The 15,415-nt window shown below is 42.0% G+C and overlaps 1 protein-coding gene across 2 annotated transcripts in view; it reads right to left on the bottom strand.

The window, feature by feature from the left end:
• The window catches only part of SLAIN1 (SLAIN motif family member 1), a 174,078-nt gene that overhangs the window by 107,154 nt on the left and 51,509 nt on the right, over positions 1–15,415 (bottom strand). For both annotated transcript variants that reach the window (XM_078657480.1, XM_078657481.1), the window contains exon 2: positions 12,640–12,779. In XM_078657480.1, the coding sequence (XP_078513606.1) occupies positions 12,640–12,779 (140 nt within the window). The remainder of the gene's footprint in view (positions 1–12,639; positions 12,780–15,415) is intronic.

Below are 15,415 nucleotides of genomic sequence, written 5' to 3'. Positions count from 1 at the left end.
TAACACTGTAAACATATGTACTTTATATTCATATTGACTGTGAATTAAACTTTTTTATGGTCTGTGGAAGAGACAAAGTCTTCGGAGTTCTCAATTGCTTCCATTCTCTTCATACCACTCTCTTTTGCAGTCAGTTAGACATTTACACTCTCTTGCTATCTTTCTGAGACACTTAATCTGCCTATTTCCCACCTCAGCTCTTTCCTCTTCAACACACACTTTTCACACTCTCCTTCACTTCACCAATCCAACCACACGCACACACACACACACACACAATACATCCACTCACCTCTATACACTGCATTTTATTTACATTTTGTCCTGTCAATATTTTAACAGTTGTGTACTTCCTTTACATATGTTTGAATATAATCACAATGAGCACACTTGACCATTATTGCTTTGTGCTCGCTGTAAGGATGCCAAGGTTTGAATTAGCATGTTTCCCGAACCCCTTTATGACCCACTGACAGGCACTCTGAGAAATGTGAGCCTGTTACTGCCTAAACTCCACAAATCTCAAACATGGCCCACCCACAACTTGAACTGACAGCTACATTGGAGTAAATATTTACATACTATACATGAGTAACATATGGCATGAAAAAATACACAAACACACCATCCTGTAAAAAGAAAAAACTCTTATGGAATGCAAGAGCAAGTAAAACGTGAAATTTAAACAGGAGCATCTCCGTTCCTAGGATGAGGGGGTGTCTGTTTTTGCTGGATGGGCCTGTCATGTCACCGGTGGTGGGGCAGAAGGGGAAAGATGGGTGCCAGTATATGTGCATATGGTGCACCAGCCCCACCAGGCACCCTAGTGATGCCACTATTATTATCCAAGGTGAAATGGATGTATAGAAAGGTAAACAATCTTCTTTCTGAAGATCTAATAGGTGTCTGTGGATCTGACAATATCTTTCTAAATGCTCTACTGCACTGCTGGGTACAGATTCCATCGAAATCTGCACTAATGAATCACTGTATTTGAAATATTCACTAACAGCCCACACAAATATCTTTTAAAAAAATTCATGATCTGCACACCTTGCCTTTGCGAGCCTCTTAGAAGTAAACAACTAATTCTGCCCAAGAACCTCATGGAAAGTGGTACCCAATTACTCTGAACTTTTATGGTCTAGGCAAATGAAACTGGGTGTGAATGGCCTTATCTGAAGCCCTACAACGCTGATCAGCAGGGAAAAATCAGTCTTGGGAAATCAACGTAATGTGTTGGTGCCTAGTAACTGATGCCCGTCACTACGCTGCTTTTGTGGGATTTTTTCCGGTTGCAGAGTCTCCCTTGGGTCGCCAACGCAATTTAGTCTCATCTGTACCTTAAGAAACACTCGCACCAAAACAGCTGCTTATTGCACACCTCCCACACACGTTCACAAAGACGCAGAAGCCAGATGGCACACGATGAACATTCTCCTGGCTAATTGTGGCTTTTTCAGGACGATGAAATCCCTGTAAAGTGATCACTTTACCGACACCTACTCAAACCATCATTTTTTTAATTCATTGGTACTCCCCTTGATAAGAGTTTGAACAATACATTAGGGGCCCATCCCTGCCCTGGATACCTGGAGTCAATAAACAGAGTGACACTGCTCAACTACTCTGCAGGCTTTTCTCTATAAAGTGACAGAACATAAGCAGGCTAAAAGAAATACAAGTGCAGGGCCAGAGTTCATTTTAATAGGCTTTGTATTTCATGGTAAAAATCATCTGTAATGGGGCATATTTTAAGATATTTGTACGGTAGACCTACTTTGAGTCAACTACAAAAAATCCCCAATATTAAAGAACCATGATAAATGTGTGGCATTGGCGATTCATTTGTTCAGGTGGTTGGCAGCGTCGGATCGGTAACACGGGCACTCGGGCAATGCCCGAGGGGCCGTGTCCTAGTTCCAGCTGTGGGCTGCGTTTTTGAGCAGTCTGGGGGCCAATTTGGGTGGTTTCTGCATTGTTCTGATGCCGCCAGAGGCGCAGTTGGTGCCTGAGTGGCCTTTCTGGAGATAGATGGGCGCCCATTACCTCCCATTTAGGAACGCGCAGAGGGGTCACTCCCTTTCTCTCGCTGGGCCGGCCCATTAATGTGTCCACACTGAGTGGGGGCAGGGGGCCTGAGCAGAAGTGGCCTCACTTGTTTTCAGGTGTGCTTCACCAGTGTAAACTAATTGTGTATTTTTTATCAGCCCCCCCCCCTTTTTCAATAAAATTTCACCAAACCAGTGTTTTAAGGAAAGGCAACATTCAAATGTGGGCAGGGCCGGACTGGCCGTAGCGGGCATCGGGCAATCCACATGTGTGCCGGGGGGCGGTTTTGGGCCCCAGGGGACTGTTTTTGTTACAGGGCCGTTTTTGCAGCATGGCTGCAAAATCGGCCTTTTAACAAAATCGGCTGAAAACCGGCCCTGGCAATGAGCTCGGCAGCACCCCCAACCCCTGGGGGGAGGGGGAGGGAGCCGGCCGAGTACTTTGGCAGGGCCGGTTTTTGTTCCCAGTCCGGCCCTGAATGTGGGACACTTTTTTTTGCGTGCCCCGGCCGATTCTTAATCCCAACCCAACCCTGGTGGTTGGCACTGGCTCTTAAGTTTTTTGGGCAGATAGGCAACTTTTCATGATTACTCTTTGAAACAGAACAAGAGAGAGTAAGAGGAGAAAGAGTGGAAGAAAATGATAAAAATACACAGAGAAAGCAATGATGAAATAAGAACCTCGGATTAATAGAGAGTGTGGGGTTGAGGATGTACATAATAAAACGAGACGGCATCAGCGCATTAACCCCTTTGGTGGAAGTAAAGAACAACTCACTTAAACTAACAGGAATGATGCAATGCCAGTGATGAAACTGAAGAAACAAGCATTGGCAAACCCAATAGGTTTTGCTAATGCAAAATCTGTTGGGTTTGTCAATATTTTTTGATGTTGCACAGAAGTTGAGCTGGTGTGCAACATGGCTTTAAGTTTTTTAAAAAAAAGCGCAATATGACCTGGTCAATGCTGGCCACATCATAGCACTTTTTTATTTCACTTTAAGACATGTAAAACATTAACAAAGCTAATAGCTTTTGCATAGGTGAAACCTATTCGCTTTGCCAATGCTTGTTTAGTTTTCCAGTCAAGACCCTCTAGCAGTAGGCAACTAAAGAGGCCTCTTGCCTAATAGAAATGAAAGAATGACAGAAGCTCTCAAAAAGGCACAGGAAACCCAGTTGTCATACATGCATACACGCGTCTTGAAAAACACGTAACATCCAATTGGTTTAAAGAAACAAACATTATTTTAATTTAGACTGTGGTACAATAAATGAGTTGATAAGATGGTATTACATCACATTACCACAGTAGACGAATGCATCCATTGTAGAGCTCTGTAAGTAACCTGAAAACACAGGTTTGAATTTGTCTGGACCATCTAATCTTTCAACCTTGTGTGGTCAATACCCTATGTAACATTTCGTTGGTTTATAACTAACACCTGCTGTAAATTAATTGGGAGCCACACAGTCATTAGAGTGTGCCAATTAAGAACGGTAACAAGTCATCAGCGAACAGTAACAGCCTCAGCAGGGTCCTAGTCTGTAAATGCGCCACAGTGAGTTATGGGTTCCTCAGAAGTGCTCAGAGGTAGTGACGGCAGTCCTGGGTCACAATCTATCCTGCACATAAAACTTGAGTTAGCCTTTTGATACTCTCATAGGAGTAATAACCTTATTATTGCTTTTATACACGCTACAATTGTGCTTTACATATATGATATGCCTATCCTGATACAGTATTATTCTTTGTATCTTTCCTATGGAATTCAATAAAGTATTTTGAAATAAAAAAATAAGTAAAATGGTGGTGGGATGTGGCATTATGGTCAGAGCTGTCATACATGCTTCCGGGGAATTGACTTGAGTCTCGGTGTCTGCTAAACATTATGTGATTCTGGACAAAGAATGAAAGAAGCTGTGTTTTGAAATCACAAGCTCGTGTGCACAAGCAACATTAAACAGCAGTGGCAGTTACTGGACAATCATGCAAACGCACATAAAATGTTACAGACGTGTCTGGAATGCACAGCCTGCCTTTAATATGATTCCAAGTGAGGGTTATCAACACTTGAGTTTAGTGGGAACATTAGATATATTTGCCCGTCTTAGGCCTCTTCTGCACCCTAGTGCCTTTCTAATTCTGCTGAATTGACAAAGAACTAAGGCTGTTTCTTTCACTGGTCATCTTTGGCTCTGTTGGCTCCCTTTAGCCCTGCTTGAAACAACCTTGTCCATTAATGAAGCAGACGAGGCTTGAAACCCGAGAATTCAAGAACTGCAGTAATGCTTTTTGGGTCTCGCTGGCAATGAATCCGCAAGGATGCATTTGTCCAGCTGGAGACCAATAGCGATCAGTCTGGGGGGAAGGAGGACAAGAGGGTGTACGAGCTTTTCTTGCTGGATTCGTGTGCGCGAACGTGCACGTCGCGTCCCGCGCCGTACACATGCGCGCGCAGACAGACACTCGCTCACACACACACACCCCCTCCCCCACAGTCACACACACGCACTCCAAGACACATACACACACACACACGCACGCACACACACATACACAGCCGGCCCCCCGCCCCCCCGCACGCGCGCGCGCACACACATGCCTTCCCCCCCCCGCCCGCAGCTCAGCAACCCACTCACCGGCTTCCTCTCCTCAGCTGCAAGGCCCGGCAGCAGGACTCTTCTTCCCTCCTTCGCCACCGGGGCGCAGGGTAGGCTCCTGCCTGCTCCGGTGCTCCCAACACGGCTCCAATCGCGGCTCTTCCGTGGGAGGCGGGGTAGGCTCCCGCCCTCCTACTTCCTGTTTCCGGTTGTCGCGCCGGCCTGCCTGACTTCCTGGTCGCAGGCCGGCAGAGTGAAGAGGATGTTTGATTTGCGGTATTTATTTATTTAGTTATTTATGCATTTTTATATAGCGCGGACTTTACCCGAAGGCGGTATTTATTTATTCATATATTTATGCATTTTTATATAGCGCGGACTTTACCCGAAGGCGGTATTTATTTATCCATGTATTTATGCATTTTTATATAGCGCGGACTTTACCCGAAGGCGTCGGAGGCTTCACAACAGGAACAGAAATGAAACATAATGAGAAACATTACAAAAGAACAGGTTGTAAAAACATACGTTACTTACACAAGGTAATAGTGACAATTGTGAGCAACCAAAATACATGAGGTAGTCAAAAGTGCACAAGAGGAAATGAAAGTGACAAGTGTGCAGTTATAAGAGAAAACAGAGTATGATTAGAGGTATAGTCCTGCAATAAGTGCTAGACACTCAGGCTCAGGAACAAGCGTTACATGGGCAAGGTGGCACTTGTGCAAGTATCAAAGGTAAAGACATGTGAGAGGTAGCAGCCGTGTGTTGCAAGGGCAGAGTGGTGTGTGCATGTTACAAAAGGGCACCGAACACCAGTACATGGAAAATACTGCAAAAAGGCAGACCCTCCAATCACAGGCATACACTGGGAAGGCACTTCCATGGTCATGGAAAGTAGAAATTATCAGTAGTGGGAAGTCTTCCTCACAATAGCAAGAGGACGTGAATTACTTTTGGAGGTGTCTCTGGAGGAGGAGAACTTTGAGGTCCCTTTTTAAGGCCTGGGAGGAGGCGGTGGTCCGGAGCTTTTTTTTGTCCTCTCGCGGTTTGTAAATACAAAACATATTGCATTACAAATGCTATAGGTATCACATTTGCGAAAGTTATAACTATTGGCATTGTAAATGACGAAGCTATTAATTTAGCTATTTAAAAAAAAAGAAACATAAATAAAAACTTTGCCATTTACAATACCAATAGCTCAAACTTTCCTAATGCGAGACCTATTGCATTGCAAATGCTTGTTCTTTTTAGGTTTCGCCTGCACAGACCAGGAACTGTGCTTGAGAAATCTATTGTTTTTAATATAAACTTAAAAGGGAATTGCATCCCGCCTCCTCTCCTTCCTGACTTCTCATTTGGTTCCTGTGTGTGACACTTACCTTGCCTCCATTTCTATTGGCTGGAGCATATTTTCCTGCAGTTACCAATGCTTGTTCCTTGTCCCCTTCTCTTATCAGTTTCCCGGCACTGAAATACTGTTAACATCAACTTTGGTGGAACAACATTTTCATAAAGATTTGCCTTTTACTATTGCAGCATATTTATATAACAATTTATCACCCAGAGAGATTCAGTGATTTGCTAGAATCACAGGACGTTGCGCTGCACAGCTGAGACTCGAACTGAGATCCCCAGCTCATGAGCCACTAGCTTTGGCCGCTGTGCCACATCCTCCCCACTCCCGTGTTATCTGTCAGGGAGCTCTTTCCTTCTCCCGGACAATGATTGATGAAAACAGCTCTTCATCCATTACATAGGCAAAACTGATGCATTAGCAAAGCTTGTTTAAAAAAGGCACTGATCTTTACTAAGCGCTTCGTGCCCGCAGGGCAGCCAATCACAGATGTCATCATTACAGCCAATCTTCAGCCAATTGGAGAAGAATTAATTTGAGCCAATCAGCGCCTGTGCTGCCCGAAAGCGCTACTGACTCCCAAAAACTAGGAATGCCTTAAAATACACAGTGCCAGAGAAGGAGAGCTCCACTGGGCAATTAGTTAACCAAAAAAGGTCATGTGCTCTCATAAACCCAGCTTAAGCTTTCTTGTTAGGAGGGTGAGATTAATTATAAGAACACATTTTCGTAAAAGTCCGAGCTCTCTTCAGCGCCTCCTCATGAATGATTGTGACCATGTGAAAATGCAGGTTTTGGAGAGCGCGCGAGGACAGATGGGTCTTGAGAAGAGAGGAGCCACGCTCTGCTTTGCAGTTCTTAACAAAGTTATAAAACATGGCGTGCTTCACATGGCTACTGCTTTATATTTGAAAATTCACTATCATCTGAGTACACCTAACACTATTCTACCAGCGATTGGCTGCATGATGAAAGCAGAAAGCAGTTCCTGTTCCTTTACCGCTCTCCCATTTGCTGATAACCTATGTGTATTAATAGCAGCTCAAAGAACTGGATGAAGTGTCCCCAAAATTCTTACAAAGCGTCATTAACAAGCCAAAGGTGATAAGCACCAACAAGCTGTGGAAATCGAAAATACTTTCTGTTAGCATAAGCTGAAACCATCTTGGTTGTGGCATCCATATTGTGGCTTTGTAATTCTCCCATCCTCTGCTGCTCGTCCTTTTCCCTGCCTGTGCTGTCTTTCTTAGTTGACTTCTTGACTCAGCTAAAAGCAATATGCATGCTCAAGAGTTTGTAGCTGCCAGAACACCTGGTCTCAGACTCAACTGTCATTCTCTTAGTGCTGCACACCTGCTCCCCCTCCCAAATTGCTGACTAAGTGATTTCTCATCTGCCCATGTTTGTCGGTAGTTATTCCTGTGTATGTTTGTACCTTCTATTTGTAACTACATGCTTACTCTGCAACAAACTCTGTATATAAGCACCATGGTCTGTGCATTCAAGGTTCTACCTCCTGGAACACTTGAGGGTGTTGTATGGACAGAGTCTCACTCATGAGTGATTCATAAAATTGTTCTTTGAATTCCACCTTCAGTGCCAATCCCTATTTTGTTGGTCTAAGGACCCGTGTACAGAGAAGGGTGACCCCTGCACCGGTGTGCTCATTAAGAAGCCAATTTCCACAACGCTCAAAAATCCCTTAAAATGTTAAAAAAAAAGTACACTATGGAAATAAAAAAACAAGCACTGAAGTGGATGCCTGCTTGTGGCCCAGGGAAACAGTGGAGTGCATGCTATGAGGAACACACTCAAGTGAGTCCCCGCTTGTGCCTCGGGGGCACTAGGTAGTGCATGTTTCATACGGAGCACAGAGAAGTAATAAATGGCAAGTTGAAGCATCTCCACGAAGATAATAACAGCACGCTCAGCCCAGGACAGCTCTGGACAATTTAACTTTAAAAAGCAAGGGTGTAGCTCTTGTAGTGACAGCACGCTAAGATGCTTAAAAGAAGTTCGACCAAAGCGGATGAACACAGTATTTGCTATTGGGAAACTGATAAGAGAAACACACACGGAAGAACAGAAAATAAAATGCCTCTAAACAATAGAAACAAGGAAAAGGAAAGTCACAAACACAAGAACCAATAAGCATTGAAGGCGGAATGTAAATCCCTTTTAAGATATTTGTAATACAATAGATTTCTAAAGCACAGCACAAGCGCTGTGCAGGCGAAACCTAAAAAAGTAGTATTAGTAAACATGAAAGGAATATTCTCAAAGTTTTGTATCTACAAATTAGATTCATACAAAACATAAAACGGTGAAGCAGGAGAGCGAGTGATTTATAAAGGGGGAATAAAGTACAAGGGTACAAGCAGTACAGGCCACTAGAATCTCGGAGAGGAATGCACATGAATCAGCAAAATATATTAGGAGAGAAGGCCACAGGTGCATACTGTTTGGGTTAGAGCATGGTACCACATTATTTACTATGCTTTGACACCCATCTATAGTTTAACCCCTTCACTGCGAGGTGTTTCCCCCCCGCTGTGCAGGGGGGAGGGGGCGCGCGCGGCGCCGCTGTGCTTGTGACGAGCTCAGCTCATCATGAGGCACAGTGAAGCTGCACTCATGACAAGCTGAGCTCGTCACAGCCACACCCGTTTTGGAACAATTAGCACAGCGGGGAAATTATCCCCGCGTGCGAACGTTCCAACGGCCGTGATGAGCTCAGCTCATCATGAGTGCAGCTCAACCGTGCCTCATGACGAGCTGGCTTGTCACAAGCACTCAACGGGTTAAGAGTCAAGAACAGATTCACAAAAGAAGTCGGATATGTACTCACTTAAGAATGTACTGAAAACATTAAATTTTAAATTCATAAAGTATTCAGTTTCTACAGCACTTATGTGATGCTGCAACTGTACAAGGGTCTCAAGAAAATGTCCAATGTGCAAACGTTACTCATGCTAAAATTTATTCGCTAACTTAAATTTTTCCAATGGAATTTAATTTATGCGCTGGTAGAGGAATACTTTCCACTGCAGCCCCAGCAATTATGAGGGTTTTCGCCCTGCCTTTCGGACCTCACTGTTCTGTTGTGAAAACATATTAACTTTTGCCTGGGACAGGTTATTTTCATGGTGAGAACCAAGCAGTAGTAGGTTTGAGAACAGCCACAAACCTGCAAAAAAAAAATTCGCAACTTCGTAGCTGTTCACATCTTACCTCCCCCGTGCGTTGGCCCACCTGAAATGCACACCTAAAGTTAGCTATGAAACACTTCAGAATTAATAGTGCAATTAGGATAGGAACTGCAACAAACTCTTCCATATTGTGGGGGGTGTACGACAAAGGGTTTTTCCATCCACAAAAAAGTTTTCCAAAATTCTATTAAGCTGTGCATTGTCGCTTGGAGACAATCAGCAACAGACGCGATACGATAAAAAAGATATTCTCTTAATTTTTTTTTTTATCTGGCATTTTATATCCATCATGAAAACCTACATAATATTTATCAAAACAGCAGGTCCAGTGATATTTCTATGAATTGAGAAGAACTAAATGTATGTTAAAAATGTCCCATACTTAAAAAAAGAGAGTGCAATGAAGTCTAATGGTAGAATGGTTTCAAAGAAAGGAAGTAATTTAAAGCCATTCTGTCAAGTGGAAATGATTATAAAAGTGTCTTCAGGAAGACAAGTAGGGCTAGTTAGCAGGAGATGGAGCTAAGCAAACAATTTCGATGCCAGGTCAAGTTGTAAATATTGCACTGTGTCAAAAGCCTGAACGGTTCCCATGGGAAGGTGATCTGCAATGTTTTGTCCGAGGCTTTTATTGGGTTAGCAAACATTTTGGAAAACAGTCTGCTTTCCAGGAAACATGGCATTACTCCAGCTTGTTAAACCGGGTGCAGTTAACTGGATCAACAGGAATTATATTGAAAGACTGGGGCTCAGAGTTTAAAGAGTCTAATAAAACTGTACATAACTAGTTTTAGAGACAATGTGTAAAGTAATATAATTTTATTTTAATGGGGACAAAAACAAATCACAGTGCTAAAAAGCAAAATTAGGAATATATTTTAAGATCCACATCCACACTCTAGAGGATAGAGAGATTCACAGTAGAACAAAGACATTCCATTTTCTCATGTAATTGTTGCACTGAATGAAAAACATATAAGTGCAGGTTACCAGAAGAATATAAATATATAAGTCAATCGGTTACAAATTAAGTAACCAATGAAAGTTATCTGCTACGTAGATTGGGGGATTTTGTTACAAGGACATGGTTAAAATAAGCAAAATTAAAATGTTACAGAATTGTATTTATTTACTTATACCTATATGGCTTAACCTTTACCAAAGAGGTCAGTCAAAAGAAAGAGCTAATGAAAGAAAAAGCGAGGTACAAAGGAAAAAGAAAAAAGAAGAAAAGAGAGAAAGAGGAATAAGAGCTGTAAAGAGACCATGCAAAAGAATGATTGAAAGACTGAGAAAGAAGGAAAAAAGCAAGATTAGAATAAGCTTTGATACTCAAAGTACAGTCCTGGGGCTGCGGCACTCCTGACCTTTACATGCTGCTCCTTGGTCAACAGCAGCACTGAGATGCTGTTTCTTCAAGTCATCATTAACATTAAAAATATGTTAAATAAACAGGCAAGTATTTATTTTAAAGGTTAATTGGTGTTAAAGAAATGAAGTAACTAGGGACTCCTGCACCGCTTAACTTTAGGACACCTTAATTTTTAAAAACATCTTGCAGCAAAAGTGTAAAAATATGACAAAGTCTCTTCAAAATTCAAAACAAAATATATTTAATTAACATGCAGAACCTTTTCACCTTAGTGCATCAGATTATATTTGTGCATTGAGAGGTAGTAATTTAAAAGGGATGTATGATACTACAATGCATGCTTTTACCACGCATGCTGTTACAACGCAGTTTTTACAACGCATGCTGTTACAACGCATAGCGCTTTGGGGTGCTGGATAGTGAATAGTTTAATTTACTATTCCAACTGCAGTCCCCGTGGATAGTAGGGAAGGTGTTGGATAGTAAATTAAATCTATTCCCTATCCTAGAGCGCCCCCCAGTGCAATGCGTTGTAATGGTTTTTGTTGTAAAACCTGCGTTGTAAAAGTTTCATTGTAAAGGATGTTTCCCATTTAAAAGTTCTAGTTTTCAAACATGAATTTAGAAACATGAAATCACTCCACCACCCAGACATCAATGCCAATAGTGAAGTAAAGATGCAAGTGAATCGTTCTGTGCACTCTTTGGGTGGCCTACTGTCCTATTATACATGAACATTATTTAATAAATCCAACGCATGAGATGGTTTTGTACAGCGCATGTCCTGAAGCCATGTACTTCGAGGTCCTCTTATATATGATATTGAAGAAAAAGGAGGGACAATTAAATAAAAAAAATTGCCACACATTCACACTATTTGTTATGATAGGGAAGCTGGAATTAATCTCAAGTTTTCTGTTTTTACATTGTTCAATTTATCCACTAGATATACACTTTTGCTCAACCTCCACCCATCTTACCACCAATCACCATCCTTAATCCCCGCTCTCTAACCCACTGGCATCTCTGCAACCCTCAGTCACATCACAGACCGAATGTTTTGGGCCATGGAATAATGTTTCCATGGAATAGAGAAAGGAAAATAAACAAGGAGAAAAAAGGAAGTGAACAAAGATACCCACAAAAGGATACTGAAGAGGTCAAACACATTGGTTAGATACAATAGATGAAAAAACTGTTGGAACGAGATGAATTCTTTTTAAAAAGCCAAACAACTTTAAATTGACACTTCTCCTTAAGGTCACTCCGAGCAACTAGGTATTGGGAGCACAATGATAAGCATAAAGATTAATGATTAGCACGTGTGCCATTCTTACAGCATATAGGGCAGTGCATCCTATTTCAACAAATACAGGGACAGTTTAGATTGTATAGCCTCAATGGAAGAATTTATTATGTACTTGTAAAACAAATGTATTGATATCAAAATAGCACTGATCCCAGCATACCCTTTGGAGGTTATGTCCAATTCACTTTCAACTGTTTTTGAACAGACACTAATGTTATTGTTTGATGATTATCAAAAGGCCAAACCACAACCATCTGCCTTATAAACAAAGTGTGGCATGCGATTTAGGGGTTAAGAGAATTACCTGATGTTTGAAATAAATATTTATGAAATAATTCAAAGATAAGGAATATTTTTCCACAGGCAGAGACATAGAGGAGGTTGTAACTTTTCTAGTAAAAGACACACATTAGAGATATCAAAGGGATGTTACTTTGAGTGCAACACATCACTTCTATCAATGCCAAATGTAATCAATTTCACACTTCATCCCACAAAGAGCAATGAAGCTTTTCTAAAATTCTAGACTTGAGACTGCCTGGTCCTCTCACACTTATAGTATTTCTATAGAGAAAATATTTGTTTGAATGGTCTCATCTCCTCTACATCTAAGGAGAGGGTGGACATCTATGAAAAAAGGTGAGAACCACTTATAGGAAAGTTGGGATTTTTAATTACCCACGCTCAATGGTAGACTTTTCACTTGTCTGGAAAGAAGAAAATGCTGCCATTACCTTGTTCTAGTCTAAAGCAAAGCGACCGCTTTGCAGCCTCGATCTCTGGACTTGGATGATCCAGTACTTGCCGGCACCACTGCAAGGGGCTCATGTCATTCGCTGATGGTCTTGGTTTCATAGATGGAGATGTATACAACCTAAAAGAAACAGAGATCTGTTAGCAAGCATATTTGCCATATATGAATAATGCTAGAACCCCCATCTAGTCACGTTTATTCCAGTTCTACATATTACTTTCTGCATGGATACGAATGCAGTGGCATTGGCTAATTTACAAATCTGTCAATTTTTCATTAGATTCATTTCAATTGCTTGCTTTACAAAGCTGGGTATCATATTTAAGCTACATTTGTTTGAATTCGGCTATTAAGACAAAAGAAAATATCTTGGAAAATTAAACTGAAATTACACGCATCACTGCATTCATTGACGTTTTTTGAAAGATCCTTTCGTCTTGTCCGCCGTACAAAGCAAACATTTGTAAGACTACAGATCCTGTGACGTTGGATTGCAGCAAGTGACCTACAGACATGAAAACGAGTTGAGATCCAAATGCTCAAATTAATGGTATGGACCAAAGAAATCCCTCAGAATAATCTGTAACTACTGTGATATGACTAGTAGTTAATTTAAATCACTAGCGACGACCAGAATGACTACAGAAGAAAGAGATAGGGGGCAGTTCGGCACATGGATGTGCCAAGATGAGTGAAGTTGAAGCCAGCTACTAACCCTAATTACTGCCTCCTTCCTTCCTTATGAGCCCACCTGTGTTTCTCTGGTCCATAAGTTGGAGTAAAGACAGTTATAAGCGATAATAACCAGACAGGAGGTCAATAATGCTACAAAGTGTATTCAGCATAAATGTGTGAACTATCAAAACCTGGTAACACGTTCAGCTAAAAGGATCTGACGTGTTGTTGCTATATTCAATGTAGCTTAATTGAAAAGGTATTCCAGCTAACTTCAAGAATGTTAGTGTGACTAATATCCATACCCATTTGGGGGAGGGGGGGGGGCAGAGTAATAGAGAGTAGACCAAGGTGTTGATTCACAAAGTTCAAGGGAAAAATCATAATCTGCAAACATTGCACATTAACACCTGTACAAGTTTTGACGTTTGCTAATACACCTATATTTCAGCATGACGTATGTGCAATACAAGCATTAAATACATATGTGTATGGTTATCGTGTTGCTTAGTTATTTTTAAAAAATCACTCTTTGTAACGTAACGTTGATGTAGTGTAATGTAAAAAAACATACATTATGCATACCCATGATTTAGAATATGCACCACTACCTTTTTTTCACTTTTCTTTTCTTTTCCCATTCATTATTTATTAGGATTATCAAATGCTTGGCCCAAAAAACATGGCAGGATAACAAATAACCCACAGCTGCGATCAATGGGAGTAAGAGTGTACCTCTGTGCTACAATGCAGAAGATATTCCCATACCAACAAGGTATGTCACATCAATTTTTAATTAGCTTCTAAAGCCGAACAATTTGTTGATTTAGTGCATTTCTTGCTTGAGAGATGTGGTGGGACAAATTGCTTGGTAAACACCTTTTAAGTGTAGTAACTCATGGATGGTATAGGCATTCATTGGCAGGTTTGTAACACTTTAGTGTCCCCTATCCTTCATACCCATTATTGCCATTCCACGTCAGACTATACCATTTCCCTAACCTTAAACACCGCTTCAGTGATCATCTACTTTGGAGGTTCTTCTCATCATCTACTCTGGTGTCCCTCCAGTCCACTTACTTTCATAGGGCCTGAGAGGAAAAAGGCAACACGTCGTCTCAACTCGCTCCAGCGTCACAGTGCACCACCAAGATGGTAGCTGTACCTCTTATCCAATTAAAGACACAAGTCATCCAATGAAACGGATGCTGAGGCAGCTATGCTAGAGGAAAGAGACGAACATAAGAAGAGGAAGGTAACCCACTGGAAAAAATGTAAGCAAATAATCTTGACAAAAAAGCAAGTCAACGTTAGCAATGCGCTGACCCGCAGCTTACTCTCTCTATTAGTGCTTGTTAGAACTGGGGTCACCAATTCCGACACAGTAGCTTGGCGCGAGGCAGGAAGGCACCCGAAGGCAATGTGTAAAGCAGTGGTTCAGCACACACACTCACACTGACCCAAGAATGCACAAGCAATAAAACGACACAACACCAGGTTGCTGTTCAATTCAAGACTCTTTATCTAGACTCTTTAGTGCAGGTAAGTAACTCTTCTTGTATTAGGCAAATGGGGTCAACATCTTTCAAATACTAATTCAATGCAAGTAACTCACTGTTGTTTAGGGGCATGCTAGGCAACCACATTCCAAAGTCTACATGGCCTCCCTCGCACAAGTGGCCCGCCGCACGACCTCAACATCATCTCCTACGCCGACGACACCCAGCTCATCCTCTCCCTCACCAATGACCCGCACAACGCCAAAACCAACCTCGAGGGAATGAAGGCCGTCGGCGACTGGATGAGGAACAGCCGTCTGAAGCTGAACTCGGACAAGACGGAGGTATTCATCCTTGGACCCACCCCCTCAGCCTGGGACGACTCCTGGTGGCCAACCACACTGGGAACAGCACCGACACGCACCGACCATGCATGCAACCTAGGATTCATCCTCGACTCCTCCCTCTACATGTCTAAACAGGTCGGCGCCGTCTCCTCCTCCTGCTACAATACCCTCCACATGCTCCGCAGGATCTACAAGTGGATCCCGACCGAAACAAGAAGAATGGTGACACAGGCCC

The sequence above is a fragment of the Lissotriton helveticus genome, chromosome 8 (assembly GCF_964261635.1).
Source record: "Lissotriton helveticus chromosome 8, aLisHel1.1, whole genome shotgun sequence".
Lineage (NCBI taxonomy): Eukaryota > Metazoa > Chordata > Amphibia > Caudata > Salamandridae > Lissotriton > Lissotriton helveticus.
Note: the sequence above shows the minus strand (reverse complement) of the source record. Positions and strands in the feature narration are given on the sequence as shown.